The sequence below is a fragment of the Neurospora tetraspora genome, assembly GCF_033439725.1.
Source record: "Neurospora tetraspora strain CBS 560.94 chromosome Unknown B0H65scaffold_1, whole genome shotgun sequence".
NCBI lineage: Eukaryota > Fungi > Ascomycota > Sordariomycetes > Sordariales > Sordariaceae > Neurospora > Neurospora tetraspora.
In genome coordinates this window covers 2,616,738-2,633,630 of record NW_026944383.1, presented here as the reverse complement: position 1 = coordinate 2,633,630, position 16,893 = coordinate 2,616,738, and the positions used below count along the sequence as shown (strand labels likewise).

Sequence of the window (16,893 nt, the reverse complement as noted above, 5' to 3'; positions counted from 1 at the left end):
TATCTTATCTCGTAAGTTATTCCAAATTTTTGATTGCCTCATCCACAACGACGTCTTAGTCGCGGCTGATGAACCTAATTGAAGCGGAGCTTCAACTATCGTGGAGGTAATTTCATCTGCCGAAGAATAATGGAACGACGATTCGATTTCCAACGATGAACCTAGTTATAAATGTTAGCAAACTTAACTATTAGTTCTTGCAGAGAGAGGCTACCTTTTGCAAGTTGTAAAGATCCTATATTCTTTATGACAAGAAGAGATTTCGCGTGGGACGAGCCTAAGGCTGCTGAATAACCAGACAGCGCCCGTTGATACATCACTTCAGCCTCCTTTAGTCGGCCTTGATCCGCGTAGAGGTTGCCCAAGTTGTTAACTGTATTGAGAGTCGACGTATGATCCGGTCCCAGCGCCTTCTTGTAGCCTTCTAGCGCTCGCTGATACATCATTTCAGCCTCCTTTAGCCGGCCCTGAGTCTTATAGAGAAGGCCCAAGTTGTTAACTGTATCGAGAGTCGACGTATGATCCGGTCCAAGCGCCTTCTCCTTGCCTTCTAGCGCTCGCTGATACATCGCTTTAGCCTCCTCTAGCCGGCCCTGATCCGCGTAGAGGCTGCCTAAGTTGTTAACTGTATTGAGAGTCGACGTATGATCCGGTCCCAGCGCCTTCTTGTAGCCTTCTAGCGCTCGCTGATACATCATTTCAGCCTCCTTTAGCCGGCCCTGAGTCACATAGAGAAGGCCCAAGTTGTGAACTATACCGAGAGTCGACGTATGATCCGGTCCAAGCGCCTTCTCCTTGCCTTCTAGCGCTCGCTGATACATCACTTCAGCCTCCTTTAATCGGCCCTGATCCGCGTAGAGGCTGCCTAAGTTGTTAACTGTATTGAGAGTCGACGTATGATCCGGTCCCAGCGCCTTCTTGTAGCCTTCTAGCGCTCGCTGATACATCATTTCAGCCTCCTTTAGCCGGCCCTGAGTCTTATAGAGAAGGCCCAAGTTGTTAACTGTATCGAGAGTCGACGTATGATCCGGTCCAAGCGCCTTCTCCTTGCCTTCTAGCGCTCGCTGATACATCACTTCAGCCTCCTTTAATCGGCCCTGATCCGCGTAGAGGCTGCCTAAGTTGTTAACTGTATTGAGAGTCGACGTATGATCCGGTCCCAGCGCCTTCTTGTAGCCTTCTAGCGCTCGCTGATACATCATTTCAGCCTCCTTTAGCCGGCCCTGAGTCTTATAGAGAAGGCCCAAGTTGTTAACTGTATCGAGAGTCGACGTATGATCCGGTCCAAGCGCCTTCTCCTTGCCTTCTAGCGCTCGCTGATACATCGCTTTAGCCTCCTCTAGCCGGCCCTGATCCGCGTAGAGGCTTCCCAAGTTGTTAACTGTATTGAGAGTCGACGTATGATCCGGTCCAAGCGCCTTCTCCTTGCCTTCTAACGCTCGCTGATACATCGCTTCAGCCTCCTTTAGCCGGCCCTGAGTCACATAGAGGTTGCCCAAGCTATGTGTTGCATGACCGATGGTAATGTCTTCCATATTACACTCTCCTCCTTCTAATTCTCCCATCCACCATGAGCACCTCTCCGCATGAGGGAGAAGCCGTCGCTGGAGTACCCAATAATTCTTAGTCGTACGGTCGGGCACTGAAAATCCTATCAACATTACCGCTAGCCGTAGAAACACTCTCTTCCCATCGTCATCTTGTATATGCGATATCCATTCATGCACTACCGGATGCATGCTATAGCTGCTTTGCTCAGACTCTCGGGCCTCGATCATAGAGTAGCGGAGCAGCAATCCCGCTGCATTGAGAAACTCAACCTTTTCGCGCGCTATATCGCGCAACCATCCAGGCCACTGCTCCTGGTTATTTCTGGCCACTTGCAGTAGACTGTGCCACATCTCTCTATTGTCGAGAAAAGCCCAAAGCCGTAGTAGATTCCCAGCGTTCTTGTCCCTCGCCTCGATCTTGTTGAATGATATCGTCCAGGTCGTCATCACGCTGCGATTATCGTAGTCTAGTAGGCCGGAGTTCGTATTCCGGAAGAGTTTACCCCACTGCTGCTTATATAGGCGAATGTACTCAGCGACAGATAGGTTTAAGTCTCCTATAAATGCAGCGGCTTGCGCGAGTGCAAGTGGCAGACCTGCTAATAAACGCAGCAACTCTTGTGCATCATCATCCATCACTGAATTAGCGCGTTAGCATCAGCTTTAGGGTTGGGTCTCGTAGTAACTTGGGGTGCTCACTTAGTTCCTTCCCGTACCACTTCTCGAATATTTTCTTACTCAAGTCTGGGTCAGCACGTTTAATGCGCTTAGATTCGCCAAGCTGTGCTAGCTTGGACAACCGGGATGTAATCAGGACTGCGCCGTGGTCACTCCGAAGATACTTTCGAATGTCATAAGCGCCCGGTTTTTCTCCTTGCGTATGATCGAGATCAACGTTATCGAAGATCAAAAGCCAATCGACATTGTTATCTTCTGCGAGCCACTCTTGTACGTGCTCCACAATATCGTTAAGATCGACTTCATCGCCTGTTTTTGGACTTCTGATATTCTCAGGAATCTGGTCTTTTGGTATCCTCTTTGCACAACTGGCAAAGCTTTGTTTAAGGCTGTCTTCTGATGTGCCGTCCAGCCAAAAGATGGCGCTGAAGGCAGCTTGGTATTGCCGTGCAAAGTTGACAGCTAGTTGAGTTTTCCCAATTCCGCCGAGCCCGTGAAGAACAAAGACATTGCACCCTTGTTTTTTCGGGTGGTGAGGAAGAAGAGATTTCTCAATATCCGTAATATCAGAGGGTCGAGGCACGAAGTTGTTTGACCTCGGCATACCCCGAAGAGAGAATTTGACTCTATAGTGACCGCCTTTGGTCTGTTCGATGCGGGTTTTATCGTGGCGAGGATTGGTAATGCGCAAGTCCTTTAAGCATTGCTGATCCTTCTCTGACATTTGCTGCATCTCCTGGTGCCTTGCAGAATCAACAAGCGGGTTCATAGCTTCTTGCGGACCATGTGTGTCCCCAGAAACCCTTCCGCTCCCTGGGTACTCATCCAAAACAGCCTTCGCAACTGATGCAGCAGTAGCCGCCGCATAGTCCTGCCACATTTTACTTTTGTGGCTGTCAGCGTAGTCACATACCCCTTTGATCACAATAGAAGGCAGTTCGTCCCAAGCTCCCGCACCCTCCATCTCTATGCCGATGACTCCTTCGGCAGCGAGAGCATTGCGGTGCTGGGCAGAGCGTATGACACTGTCTCCGGACCCCATACGGCCAATGTGTATCTGAGGAAGCGGGGTCGATCCTTGGGCACGATGTCGAGTAAGTCTTTGCCTCGGAACCAACAAATTGTCGTCGCAGCCGAGTTCATCACACTCAATTTCCCGGGATCCCTCGCAGGTAGAACCTTGTGTGCAACAGCCGCAATCCAAGGTAGGGTCGTGATGTTTATGTTCGTAGGCATCGCCAAAAAGTTTGTCCTTGTCTACTCCAGGGTATTTGTATTTGCCGGTTTCCTGCTTTGGGTCTGTATCATTTTTCTCCTGAAGCTGCCGTAGGTACTCTGCAGCTTGTTCTTCGACCTCAGGACAACCATCGTCTCCCAGCGACCTAAGCAAGCTCCGAATATTCTTGTTCGGTCGGCCGTACACATCCTCGGCTTCAACCTTGGCCTTAAAGCGATCGGAGTATTGTCTTCCAAAGTCGCGGTGAATCAGGATGTTGCTGACAACGATGTCGCCGAGGATGACTTCCTGACTCTTCTTGGGGAACGGCACCCCGGCGCAAATGCCGACGATCAGGGCTAGGGAAATATTGGGGTAACTGATTCGGACGGCGGTAGCTGCACCGGCAGCCGGGACTTTGCCCATGGTGTCAAGAAGGACGATAACTACATTGAACCTCCCGATCCGCCCATGCGTGTAGATGTTGACGTCCCCTTCGGCCCTGGCATACCGGTGCCGGTTACTGCCCTTTCCATCCCAGAGATCGTCGAGGAGTAACAAAACAGCTGCTCGTTCCTTGGGTAGTGCGCAGAGTATCGCAATCTCAAAGCCGTTCTTGCTTGCAGGAGCGGCGTACTTGAGATCGTCCCCCATTGTCGTGGAGCGGGTGCCTTGTCCGATCTGATAACGACGACACCAACGCTTGTCGGTTTCCAAACGTCCGTATCAATCCTCGCGTTCAAAATGGTGATATTTTCGGTGTCGCGCGATGGACGAGATGTCTGGCAAAAAGAAAGTTGGACTCTGACTTCCACCACAACCGACGGGAACTGAGTAGAGGTATCGGGCACAGCCTCTTCGCACAGTTGTCTTGCAAGCAGAAGACTCGTCAATATCGCGTTGGGTACATCGTTGGGCATAGGTGATTGAGAGGCCCAGGGCGCCAAGCCCGGAAAGGAAAGGCGTTGGGACATATATGGGAGGCCTCTCCTCAGCCTTTACTGTAGTGGAGAGCTGCTCTGAGTGGATGGGTAAAGAGGAGAAGGCAATGCATTGGGAAGATGGTCTTGATTGGATGCTTGCTCGCTCTGATGCCCTCCACATCACGTGGTTGAAAGTCACGGTGAGCTTCAGGGAAGAAGGTACATTCAGGAACGGTGAGGTGAGGAAAAGAAGGTGTGAGCGTAGACGAACTTTCCGAATGTGAAGCCTCAAAACGAAATCCCAAGATTAACACAGCGGGTTAGGGTTACCGGCGAGCACCGAGAGGAAGTTTTGCCCAGGAACGTAGAACTGCCGGGCGGCGCGTCATTCTGTTGAGATAGTATCGATTATAGCCGTGGCTAGAATTCCCGAAAGAGGCTCTCCATCGCATTTGGTCCTCGCCATCTATTGCTAAAAGATTGAGCGTCTCTAAGTATCTCGGAGACCGACCGAAACGCGATTTTACTGTAAGCGCCGAGAAGTCACGAGGGAAACTCACCCAAAAAGGAGCGGGCCCGCCGCGTCCCCGCAACCGTCTCATTCCACCACCAACCCCTGGAGATGCCGCCTCAACGAAGATAACAGAGGAAGGCCAACACCATGGAACTTGTACTTAGTATTCGGGGGGGGGGGGGGGAGGTTGGCCATGGCTTCAGACTAGGCAGTCTATGGGTGTGTTGCAGATGGACCACCGCCTGGGCACTTCCAGACCGCCCATGTTTCTGCCGCCCACAACTGGGCTGCAACCTTTCCCCCATCAATCCATTCTGTTGCCGTGCCTCCCAACAGTTCACTTCTCCCAGCAACTATCAAATGTGTCGTCCCCCACGGCGTCTTTCGAGCTCACAGGACCGTCGTCATAGTCGTAGTAGTCGCCATAGTCATCTCCGAACGTATCCCGTTCCCTTGCGTCCACCTCGTCCTCTTCCATCTTCTCAAGCCATTTATCTATAGCTTTTCCCAGCCATTCGCTAGTGATGCGCTTGGCGTAGAGGTTGTGGAGCGCAGGTAGGTAAACGACATCATTGACGCAGTACTGCACCGTTTTGGCGTCCAAAGGGCGGCGGGCGAAGATGTCGTTGGGCATCAGAGCCTGCACCTCCTTCTTGGTTTTGACCCAGCGATGCACCTCCATGAATTTCAACCCAAGATCCTTCTCGACACATTTGTCGAGCCCGCGGAGGTAGGTCTTGTCGCAGACGCGGGATGCATTCTCGAGGAGCTGGACGTCTGTGACACCCGTGAGACGGACCTTATGGTGCGCCCAGAGGGCGTCCGCATCATTGCGTACGTCCCAGAAGCATTTAGAAGTGTGGGCATCCTCGAGGATGGCTTTGAGGGTATTTCCGCCTATGCCGGGAGTGGTGAAAGCAGATTCGCCGAGGGTTTGGACATCGACAATGCTGGTTGCTTGCGTGGGAAGGACGAGTACCGTCAAGAGGGAGAGGGTTCTATTGCGGCTGAGACTTTTGCCCTCAAGGTCCAGATAGAACGTGCTGGGCGGAGGGATCGAGGAGAGGAAGACCCGGAGGTCTGGAAGGGATGAGATCAAGGTTGGGGTCGGCGGAGTAGTATCCGTCGCCATACTTGACTTGGAAGGTCTCAACGCCGCCGTCACCTTGTTTCGCAGTCCTGGCATGCAGCTCTCTCAGCCAATCGACTCGTCTACAAAGGTGTTGGCGGCTGCGCCGGCAGTGTGTTGCAAGCCAACCACCATGGTTATGACATGCCAGGATGGAAGGGAAGAGGCAGATGAAGAAGGTAGGTTAAGGCAGGCAGATGAAGAAGGTAGGTTAAGGCAGGTATGAAGGAGGTCCATTGTGATCAGTTTGTCGTAGTAGATTACCAAACCGTGATCCAACAAAATAAGAGCGAGAGATTCCCTTGCCACGCTCTCATCAGACTCGACGACTAACTGCATACACATAACTGGGCCGAGGAGTACTAGGAACCAATCAGGAATGGTCTTCTGACCGAGTGCAATCTTGGTGTTACCCGTGTAAAAGATCTAGCCGCAGTGTCAGGACGGTCAACTTTTCTCGTAATCCGCCCAATTATATTCATCTTTTTAGCGCCGGCTCCCCACTCACCGTAATTCCTCCGTCCGAACGATATGGATATGGGAGGTAGTGGTTCAGTTTTTTGACCCTACCACGTGATTAAAAGACCCGTTTCATATCCTTCCCACTCCCATAGATAAGCAGACATATCGGTGGCTTGTCTATGGGAGTAATTTTTTGTAGTTTTTTTACAGGGGTTTGGATGACTCAGCCAAAAATGCCGCCGCCGTTTCTAGAACCGTTTTCATTGCCTTCGTTTACCCCTGACACCTACTCTATATACTTAGTACTTCTAACTGGGAGGTGTGGTTGGCTTTTGGGAGGTGTGGTTGGCTTTGGTGAACAGTTTTCGTACGTATATCCCTTCAGGCGAGTCAGAAGGGCCTCAAGATATATATTGCGTCTTTACCCTCAGATTCCCGACTGAACCAAACAAGCAAACTTCTGTCCCATTCTCATTGTATTCATTGTATATCAATTCTTCCCAGTTGATTCTACCGCATGAATTATGGCCCCTACGTTGTGAGGGTTGCGTTGGTTTTCATATGAAACCCTCCTTCCGAGTTTTCTAATGGATTTCTCCTCCAAAACATGCTGAGCTCGTAAGCCATTGCAGCTTGAGAGGGTATTGTTTGAGTCTCACGGTGCCGATCGCACTCCATCCATATGCAATACGGAAGGGATGGAGCTACGAAAACCGCCGATACCGCCGACTGTATCCGATGTCGAAGAACGGAAAAGAAGAGCATTTGCCGACGTCAACGAATTTATGGTAACAACACATGAGCGTTCGCTTTGTAAGAAGACCAAAGCCGAGCGAGAACGCGCATGGTGTCTATGGAATAGGTATGTACCTTATTATTTTGCTGTTTTCTTTGATATTGCGTACTAATGCTTTTTAGATTTGTCATAGAAGTGTTACAATTAACACAAAAAGAGGCTGATAAGGTTTGGTTTGGTGTGTGCCAAAATAAGAAAAAGTCCATTGCTATCTGCAAGAGCTTTCTGGCCGACTATACACGCTATGCAAGATGCAGGCGTCTGTATATAGACGGTACCGAGGAACAGAAGCAGGTACCAACAGTTCAATCAGTAGTGACTATTATTGCTGTATGGAAGCATATAGTAGCTCAAGCTGATGCTGTAGTGCTTGCGAAGAGAAGGGATCAAGATTCAAATGAAGATTCAGACGAAGATTCCGAACAATGGACATTGCTTGGCAACCGTGGGAAGGCCCGTGGAGAGGTTATCTAGGTAGGTTCCCTCCTTACCCATACTGATACTGTGTACTGACATTTCTTCTCACAGTGGATCCAATCAACTCTTGCACAAAAGTTCAACCTCTCATGCAAACAAACGCCAAGGTATCGAGATGAAGTCCCAACGTAAGTATCCTATAATCCTGCTGCTGTGGCCGCTAAATGGGAGCGTTTGGTGCTGATAACCGTGAATGGGTTCCAGATTTCCGCGGCCGCCGCAAGGAGGAGTCAACGCACTAGCCTTGGGACCAGTGATGAAGTCTCCGGTTCTGGCAGTTCCCAGTAGGCAGAACCCCAGTCCCAGAAAAACCTACATAACTAGTGAAGAGCGCCGACACTAATAGTGACACACGCATCCCAGTTGATGAGATCACATTCAAGTCCCGAGTTTCAAACCAAGAAGAGAAGCTTCCATTTGTAATAGCCCTCATGGCGAGACAAGGTAAGTTCTCCGTTTCATCCGTCCGCCGCTGTTTTCCGACCCGTGCCTCGATGACATCATCTGTTGTCCGCTTCCTTTTCCTGCTTCCTGTTCCCCCGGAGCCGCTGCCCTTGCCCGCCGCCTTCTGCTCTGCCTCGATCTTGCTTATTTCAGATAGGGCTAGTATCCAAGAAGGTGATTTCACTGGGGTGTCATTGATGCTATTCTGAGAACTATGTTCCAAGCTTCCCTGCACAAAGCACCCCTATTTTACTTTGAGACTTGCTCGACGGGCAGTGTCACTTTCCTACGCGGGTAGTGTCACAGTAATCGCCAACCCTAATAAATCCTAATTCGACAAGTTTAAGTTAGTGATTTGTAGCTACCATAAAATCTCATCGAGAATTACTTACGCCAAACCACTATAACCTTACCAAAACTAATCATATTAACACAATTCCAACATTAATATCAAACACAACAGCGAGTTTTATACCAACTACTTACTTATACAACATATTAACTATCGAAATCAACCGTGATTCTAACTCTTATTATGCTATTAGCGAGGACGAGCTTGCTCCCACGTCGCCATCGCTTCGCCGACGACAATTTTGCTAGGGGAGAGTCGATGAAGTTAGTTTTATATATGAAGATATGAATATAATTACTTGGATTTGTACCTTTCAGCTAATGCACTATATAACAACCTCAATACTAAAAAGCTATTATCAAATATCAACCCTTAGGACTAGATTGTGGAATACTACGGGAAGTATCACAGGGTTAGAGATTACAGTTTCTGTTAACTGCGTATTTGTCACTTGTGGCTCTACCTGCAGTGCTGGGAACCAACGGATACTAAACGGCTTTGAACAAATAACTTCAAAGCACGCACGTCGAGGCTGCTTTTCCCTTACACGTGTTCAATTGTCCAACTTCGTCATTAGAAGTATTTCTTACGCGGCAAGACGGATAATGTAATCATTACACTGCAGTCGTAGAGCCATGTCGAAATCCTCCGACCAATATCCAGGTTTGATACTCCCAAAAATTCCTTTCTCTCATTTCCCCTCCGCTCAACCCGATCTATTCTATTCTATTCTATTTCTATTCGCCTGAGTGCCCTCAAAGGGCCAGCCCTCAAACACTCCCTCTTCCGAGTCCCCTGCTCACCTAGTCCACCCACCCCTCTCATGCCCTTCCCTTCTTCATCTCTCCTGCCCCGTTCGGGCCCCCCTCACTCCTCACTTCTCCTTCCATCACTGCCCATTCAACCAACTCAAATAACAATTCCACCCAATACTAATCACATTAACAAACAACACCCGATGATCCAACGGCACCACCTTGAAGTTAACCAACTGCACAAACGGCCAAACCATCCAATTCGTGCTCAGCGCCTCCCAATAATTCTTTTCCAGTTTTTCTTTAACAGGTGTCCCTTCCATAACCGCCATGCTCCCCAAAAAGATGCCAATAAACGTCGGCGCAAACAACCCTTGGTCGCAGGCAACCCTTGCAAGAATGGTCTTGTTCGGCGAACCGGGGACCACGACCCGTTTTTGTAAGAAGCGGAACCAAGTCGTGGCGGCGGGGCCGAAGACGGCGCCGCCGTAGAGGACCATGCGGCCCGTGCGCGTCAGGTCGTGGTTGGATAGCCCCCGGCGGTCGACGAGTTGTTGCGCGGTTATGTCGCCGATGCCGAAGAGGATGGAGGTTGTTACTGCTTGGGTGAGGAGGGGGCGGGCGGCTAGCTTGGCTTTGTACCTGGGGGCCGTTGTTAGTGTTGGGGGAAGGTGAAAGATATGGTGGTTGGCGGGGAGGAGTGAGGGGGGGTGTAGGTGAGATGTGCGATTCGGGGGCTTACCAGTTGAGCATCTTGGCGGGTTTTGGAGGGTGGTTGAGTATGTGTGTGTGTGGTTGGTTGTGTTTTGGTAAGGGGTTTGTAGACTGGACGGGTCTGGTCTACGTCCTTTTGAGTTTGGTTGAGTCGGGTTGAGGAGTATTTGATGTGTTTTGAGGCCCCAAATCGAAGTGGTGAGGAAGATGAGCAAGGCGAGGAAGTTCGAAGTGGGTTGACCAACGACCAAAAACCAACGACCAAACAAAGCTGCCAAGTCCAAGTCTAGAAGGTGAATGACCAGCTTGTCTGTCCGCGGGACTTGAGAGCAAACGGAGGAGACCTCTTGAGTTGGGATGAAAAGGAATCCAAGTTTGTTGAGTGAGAGAGAAAAGATCAGATGAGATTCTCGATCCTCTCAACACTTGATGTCCTTCACTTCTCGCAGGTCAGGTAACACGAAGCGGTTATCGCGGCTCAGAGATTCAAGACTTGGCAAGCCGTTGAAGTCGTTCTCCGAACCCTTGACAAAAACCCGCGGTGGTGTTGGTGGTGGAGTGGGATCTTTCCAAGGATGAGAACAAACGAAATATTTACAAGAACAGACGAGAAGGAAGAGAGAGAGTCTCAGATCAGTTTCAGCCTCCTGGAGATTTTTGTTTTGAGTCAGTCCAGCCCAGATTTTTCAACCTGACGACGAAAAACAGCACAAGCACGTGGTCCCTGATCATCATCAATAAACAGCCAAACACGGCGTCGACCCCTCAAGATGTACATTATTATTTCCCAGAATCCGTTAGACTCCTTCAGGCTTCAGTGGCGGTTTTAGGGGGGGCTGTGATGCCCTACGACTCTGTTTCTGGGGAAACAATTGGATTCGGGATAATGTTCCCCGGCCCCCTTTTACCCCACATTCATTATGTGGGGGTTACCCCGCAGGGTCAACTTGTCAACTGAACATGAGCTGAACTTCGAGTCTCCGGCAGTTCAACCCATCTTTGACATGACATCATGCAGGTCCTTGGGGATTCAGATGCCGATGCCGATGCGAGGCATCTGTTATGCCTTATCATGGCGTTGAGTTGAAGGTTGGAGAATTCATTTGTTGGCTCATGAGAAGGATGATAACAAGTAGAATTTACCACCAGAACAAGATCACTGGGGCTGACCAAAAAAGAATATGTGCATTGGGTATCGGTTATTATAAAGCTAGTATGGCATATTTGCTCTTGGTCCTCACTCATATCCTTCGCTGCTTCTTACTCTGCGTCTGCGCATTAGCTCAGCGAGGGGCACGTCCTCGTCTTCATCTCCTTGGTCATCATCGTATCCAGTCGCCGTCCCGACAAGCGGTACTGACTCGGAGACTCCCTGGCCTGGATATCCGTAACTCTCCTCCTCGTCCACATCAACACCATAATCCCACAGCGTATCACCCTCGCTATTCATCCATGTCCTACCCTGTTGCGGTGGTGAGCGTGTCCTTGAGCGCTGCTCGTACCCTTCATCCTCCTCCAACTCAGCCATGATCTCATCCTCTTCAGACGAGTGCTGTCTCCTTTGCTGTCTCCTTCGCAAATCCTCCTGCTGCCTCCTCTTAAACGCAGCCTTCATATCTTCGGAACTCCGGTAGTATTCGACTTCCGGCTTTCCTGTGCCCAAATTCTCCCTAGCACCCGGCCACTTTCCTCCAGCACCCGCCCTCTCCCTACGCAGCTTCTCCGGGTCCGGCGGTGGCCACATGCCCACCCGATCATTAAACCCATTCTCCTCATACTCCCAACCGGTCCCCTTCCACGGCGTGTCATTGCTGATCTTTGGCCCACCCCCACCAACCGGCAAGAACCACCTCAAGAAGTTGTTCGTCCCCATCGCCTGCGCCATATTTGTCCAAAACCCATTATCATACGGAAACTCCACCTTAACCGGCACAAACCCACCGTGTCCATCCGCGCCCCAGTAATCATCCCCATCATACGACCTCGCCAACAGCGCCTCGTGCTTCTCCGCCTCCCACTCCTCAATCATCGTCTTGCCCAGCATCCAGCTCCGCACCGTGGTAACCAGCAACACCGTCAGCGCGAACTGCGTCGCAAACCACGCGATGCTCAGCATCGTGCAGCCCAGCAGCGCCCCCACGCTGGGACCCAGGTAAGCGGGCACGTGCCGCTGGTCCCAGAGGCCGTAGTACAGCCTGGCCCAGAGCAGACGGGCAAAGCAGACCAGCGCGGCGTTGGTGTACACCAGGAAGCGCAGGAAGTGCGGGAAGGTTTGTAAGGAAACGCAGTTGCCGGTCCACGGACAGTGGTGGTCCATGCGCGGGATGCAGCGGGCGCAGTGTCGGCAGTGGTGGGCGCGCGTGGGCTTGGGGGCGGAGCACTTTTTGCACCATCTTGCGTTTTGTTGGGGTCCTCCTCCTCTTCTTGTGATATGATTATCGTTGTTATTGTTATCCTCCTCTTTCTCTTTCGGTGGGAACTTGTACCGGCCGGGATCGACGGTGCAGGCTTGGTAGTAGGTGAGCCAGAGGCAGACGAGGAGGGTGTTGAGGGTTATGGATTCGCGACGGGTGAGCGGACCGGGAGCGAGGTCGGGACTGGTGTTGAAGAGGTATTGCGAGTAGTAGCCGAGGAAGGTGATGAGGCCGCAGACGGCGGGGATGGCGAAGCGTGAGAGGCCGCGGGTGGTAGGGCCGGTTTGGATGTTGGTCATCTTGACATTGTTCGTGGGGTGTCTTCGGGTGGTGTTGAGAGTCGGCCGTGGTTTTGGTAGGAAGTATCGGGTGGGATTAGTCAGTTGAAGCTGTGGTTCTTTTGTGAATTGTGAAGAATTTTGTACAAGTATGCTGTGTGTTTGAACGAGTGTCGAGAAGTTAAAATGTGCTGAAAAAAGGAAACCACGAGGCTGCCGAAATGGAAGAAGGGGTCGGATTCTACAAAGTGGAGGCTTCGATGGAAACGTCGGGTTGAAGTTGGGAATGTAACGGAACGTTGGGGAGCCGCGGATGGTGGAGTGGCGGTAACGTCAGAGGTGCAGCCGATGCAAGTAATTAAGCTGTTAGCAGGTACTTCTCGTTTGGGCCTGCTAACACGCAGTTCGTCGGTACCCTTTACTAGCAGCTTCCCCCAGCAAGAGCAACACAACAACCGGCCGCCCCGGCAGGCAGATGTCAGGAGAAAAAAAGGGGGTCATTATCCCCGAACTCCAGGCTTATCCCAGGGTTCTGGAGCCACCCAACGGAGATCTTATTGGCGATGGAAACAGGGGCTGAGTTGAGATTCAGTCCGTGAACTCTGTCAGCGGAGTGCTATTACTAGTCATGGAGGTCCTTTTCTTTTCCTTTTCCTTCATACTATCGTCATGTCAGCTTGTTGCCACTTGGGAGAGCATGGGTTGATAGCATTATTTCTCTTTTGAAGATATCCCTACCTACTAGTATTCGTACTATAGAGTTTTACTTCGAGCCTCTCGTTAAACACATTGGATTTTTGTAAAGAAAACAGTTACCCCTTTGAGCTTTCATGGCGTCCGGAGCGACTGGAGGGTCACAGCTCTCGGCGTTTTGGTGAGTTGAGACTTGATGCCGACATGAAGATGCATAGAACAAACATATGCTAATTGGAACTTGTTATTCCTAGTGCCGTAGCTTCCTTCCTTTGGCTTGGTCATAGTATAGAAAGTCACCAGTTAATTGGTAAGTGGGAGTACTCACAACATGTTACACAACGGACACCTACTTACACATGCAACAGAACAACCACGAGTCTCATCTATATTAGTCCTGTTGACAGCCGGGGCTTTCTCTTATGCTGCCAGTCACTTTTGGCAATGGCTTCCAGGTTCCAACGGGAGGTTCGGTAAGTCGACAACCAGTTCCGGTCCATCAACAACGATACTGACCTCGACAAGATGACGAGGGGGGTTCCTTGAGACCTGCTCCTGCCAGCCTACCAAAAAGACCACGACGATACTTTCTCCCAGTTCTCATAGCAGCCATCATTTTTAGACTCGAACTGTTCCATCGGGTAACGGCGGGCTTGCAGTGTTCGTCTCCAGGCGTGGAGGCCTTTCTTCCTTTGGTAATCCTCTTCTATGAGCTCTTACCAGGTCGACGAGCTCGTGTGGGTTCGACCAAGGAGCCCGAGGAGGAAAATGACCCGGGACGAACAACATGGGATGATGTTGCGGACTGGGTCGCCGAGTCTAAACAGTCCCTCACGATTTCCACCTTTTTCATCTCCTTGGGCGCCTATCTCGCCTCTTCACAGGACATGAGGTCGACTTACATCTGTACCAGCTTCGACAATAGCACCCTTGTCCGTTCTCTTCAATGGCTCGGTCTCTTCTTGGACGGCGTCATTGTGATCCTACTATGGCGTGTCCTCGCTTGGGCCAGGACAAACAAGAGCCGTCTGATATCTCTGAGTGTGGTGTTTCTGGCCTCTGCAGTCGGCAGCGGTTTCCTGTACACTTCGCTCCGCATGTTTCTGCCTTCTGTGCCGTTAAGCCATCACTTCAAGGGTATTGATGCCTTGTATGTCTTTGACGTCGTTACGGATGGCTTTGCCGTTGCTGTCCTGTTCGTTTCTGCAAGCCTTCTGACCACCGAGAAGACACCGCTGTCTCTTGTGGGCATCTTCACCTTCATCTCCGGTCTCGTTGTTGGATGGGGCAAGCTGAAACTCACCGGAGGCGCTGAGAACACCATGCACGGCGTTGCATACCTCGCCATAGTCCTCATATGCTTGGGTACATCGATCTTTGTTTACGCCAACAACATACAAAGAGTGGTGCTCATCCACCGTACCATCCTGGTTGCGCTTATGTTCATCTCGCTCATCGCTGCCACCATCGTCGCCTTTTCCAACAACAGGAATGACTACTTATTCGAACATCCCATCGAGACAATGATCTTCAAGGCCCGAACCAATTACGACAGGTACTTGACTCATGCCGCAGCCAGCAAATTTCTCCCAGTTGCCGTTAATGAGTACAAAGCTCGCTACGGAGGGAGAGATCCGCCACCAGGGTTTGATGAATGGTACAAGTACGCCGTGGATCACAAATCACCCATCATCGACGACTTCGACCAGGTGGTCCATGATATCCGTCCGTTCTGGGGAATCTCGCCCAGCAAAATCAGAGAGGACATTCGGCGGGTGGCCAAGGAACCAGGCATCGCATTGCTCAAAGTCGCCAATGGCACAGCTTCGCACAGCCTATCCAGAGATTCCGAACACGCAATGGTCATGGATGAGTTGGTCAAGATGGCCAACAAGTTTGCACAACACCTTCCCGACATGGATCTCCCCATCAACCTGGATGATAGGCCACGAGTACTCACCCCCTGGGAGGACGTGAGGAGATTCACCGAGAAGGCAAAGAAAAAGGGGTTCGGCAAGTTCCTCACCAAGCGTGAAGAAGAAGAAGAACCAACGTCTCAGCCCCTCGACCTTCTCCAACCCTCCTCATCCATCTCCGTCCGCAAATTCCAAGAAATGACCGCCCTCACCTGCCCGCCCGGCACCGCCACCCGCGCCGGCATCCACTGGGACGTCCGGGACTTTTGCCTCTCGTGCGTGCGCCCCCATTCCAAGGGGACCGGCATCTTCCTCAGCGACTTTGCCGTCTCGCAATCCATCTGCCACCAATCCGACCTCTTCCACCTGCACAGCTTCTTCTTCACCTCGCCCGCCGTCCCCCCGCTGCGCGACCTGGTCCCCGTCTTCAGCCGGTCCAAGACCTCCAGCTACAGCGACATCCTCATCCCCATCCCCACTCTGGACGAAGTCCTCAACAAGGCCAACACCCAGCCCGACACCAGCGACTTCGACCTCAAGACGCCCGCCCTCTACTGGCGCGGGGCTCAAGCACCGCAAGTGACAGACGAGCTCCTCCACGGCGGCCACCAGGAGCGTCTCGTCCATTTGGTCTCCGACAACTCTTCTTCTTCTGAGACGCTCATGCTCATCCCCCAAAACGAAGTCCGCTCCCGCGCCGCCTACGAACGCGTCCCCACCTCTTTACTCAACTTCCTTTTGCCGTTCGACATTGGCTTTTCCTCCGTTTCCTCTTCCTCTTCTGAAGATTCCCCCAACGAATTCACAACCAGGGGCAGCACCCTCCCCCCCTCTCCCAACCCCCTACAAAACCAATACCTCCTAAGTCTCGACCCTTCCCCTGGCTCCTCCTCCTCCTCCGGTTCCATCCCCTTCACCACCGCCCTAAAAAGCACCGCCGTCCCCCTCTCCTCCACCCTTTTTGTCTCTTGGTACACCACCCGCCTCCAACCCTACCTGCACTTCATCCCGCTCGACATCCGCTTCCACTCTCTCCACGCCACCCTCGCCTATTTTACGGGACTAAAGGGCAAAGCTTCGGCCGCCGATCGGTTGGGAAACACAAAGGGGGCGATGATTAATGGACGCGAAGTCAGACTGAAAAGTAGGACGGAGGAGGCCAAGTGGATCGCGGAGCAAGGGGCGAAGTGGGCGGGGAGCGCGTTGAGGAGGGAGGATGAGGAGGTTTATTTGTTTAGGGTACTGGTGGAGTGGGGAAGGGTTGTGCGGGAGGATAGGGATGAGGCGAAATATGTGGCTGGGGCGAAGGAGGCAAAGGAGGTGAAAGGGTGATTGTGTTGGTGTTGGTGTAGTGACGGAGAGTTGATGAGCGGGGTGTTGGGAGGGAAGGGAAGTTTGTTGATGAGGAACTGGTGATTAGATATAGAAGTTGGAATGTTTTTGTATAAAAGATAGATGAAAAGTTGAGTTGGAAAAAAATTGGATAGTGGCTCAAAGCATATCATGAACAAGAAGGAAAGATGATTCCAGCAAGGTATATAACCCCCTCTTCACCAACCCCAATCACTTCCTCCACCTGTAG

General features: G+C 51.4%; 6 protein-coding genes across 6 annotated transcripts; 2 read left to right on the top strand and 4 right to left on the bottom strand.

Annotated features, from left to right (window-relative positions):
• Positions 1–161: 161 nt before the first annotated feature.
• Positions 162–4,381, bottom strand: B0H65DRAFT_514763 (uncharacterized protein; the record flags this gene model as incomplete). The annotated part of the gene is made up of 2 exons (XM_062828649.1): positions 2,250–4,381; positions 162–2,188 (listed from the first exon to the last, which is right to left on the bottom strand). Exons 1-2 carry the CDS (start codon positions 4,096–4,098, stop codon positions 162–164), a joined length of 3,876 nt encoding a protein of 1,291 aa, XP_062686115.1. The 5' UTR covers positions 4,099–4,381.
• A 680-nt stretch (positions 4,382–5,061) lies between these two features.
• On the bottom strand, positions 5,062–6,140 carry B0H65DRAFT_449466 (ribonuclease H-like domain-containing protein). Its single transcript, XM_062825956.1, has one exon. It carries the CDS (start codon positions 6,065–6,067, stop codon positions 5,219–5,221), a length of 849 nt encoding a protein of 282 aa, XP_062686114.1. The 5' UTR covers positions 6,068–6,140; the 3' UTR covers positions 5,062–5,218.
• A 781-nt stretch (positions 6,141–6,921) lies between these two features.
• Positions 6,922–7,541, top strand: B0H65DRAFT_449459 (uncharacterized protein; the record flags this gene model as incomplete). The annotated part of the gene is made up of 3 exons (XM_062825955.1): positions 6,922–7,334; positions 7,391–7,446; positions 7,520–7,541. Exons 1-3 carry the CDS (start codon positions 7,171–7,173, stop codon positions 7,537–7,539), a joined length of 240 nt encoding a protein of 79 aa, XP_062686113.1. The 5' UTR covers positions 6,922–7,170.
• A 1,889-nt stretch (positions 7,542–9,430) lies between these two features.
• Positions 9,431–10,049, bottom strand: B0H65DRAFT_504758 (uncharacterized protein; the record flags this gene model as incomplete). The annotated part of the gene is made up of 2 exons (XM_062827943.1): positions 9,431–9,938; positions 10,039–10,049. 2 exons carry the CDS (start codon positions 10,047–10,049, stop codon positions 9,431–9,433), a joined length of 519 nt encoding a protein of 172 aa, XP_062686112.1.
• A 1,126-nt stretch (positions 10,050–11,175) lies between these two features.
• On the bottom strand, positions 11,176–13,022 carry B0H65DRAFT_449454 (DHHC palmitoyltransferase-domain-containing protein). The gene has a single exon (XM_062825954.1). The coding sequence runs from the start codon at positions 12,721–12,723 to the stop codon at positions 11,248–11,250; it is 1,476 nt and encodes a 491-aa protein (XP_062686111.1). The 5' UTR covers positions 12,724–13,022; the 3' UTR covers positions 11,176–11,247.
• A 144-nt stretch (positions 13,023–13,166) lies between these two features.
• B0H65DRAFT_514751 (uncharacterized protein) lies at positions 13,167–16,826 on the top strand. Its single transcript, XM_062828648.1, has 4 exons — positions 13,167–13,576; positions 13,650–13,705; positions 13,764–13,868; positions 13,921–16,826. The coding sequence occupies exons 1-4, from the start codon at positions 13,533–13,535 to the stop codon at positions 16,641–16,643; spliced, it is 2,928 nt and encodes a 975-aa protein (XP_062686110.1). The 5' UTR covers positions 13,167–13,532; the 3' UTR covers positions 16,644–16,826.
• Positions 16,827–16,893: the final 67 nt, after the last annotated feature.

Coding starts and splice junctions, on each gene's coding strand:
- B0H65DRAFT_449466 (XM_062825956.1), bottom strand. CDS start 6,067: ATGCCAGGACTGCGAAACAAGGTGACGGCGGCGTTGAGACCTTCCAAG.
- B0H65DRAFT_449454 (XM_062825954.1), bottom strand. CDS start 12,723: ATGACCAACATCCAAACCGGCCCTACCACCCGCGGCCTCTCACGCTTC.
- B0H65DRAFT_514751 (XM_062828648.1), top strand. CDS start 13,533: ATGGCGTCCGGAGCGACTGGAGGGTCACAGCTCTCGGCGTTTTG. Junction 13,577..13,649: donor TCACAGCTCTCGGCGTTTTG/GTGAGTTGAGAC, acceptor TGTTATTCCTAG/TGCCGTAGCTTCCTTCCTTT. Junction 13,869..13,920: donor AGGTTCCAACGGGAGGTTCG/GTAAGTCGACAA, acceptor GACCTCGACAAG/ATGACGAGGGGGGTTCCTTG.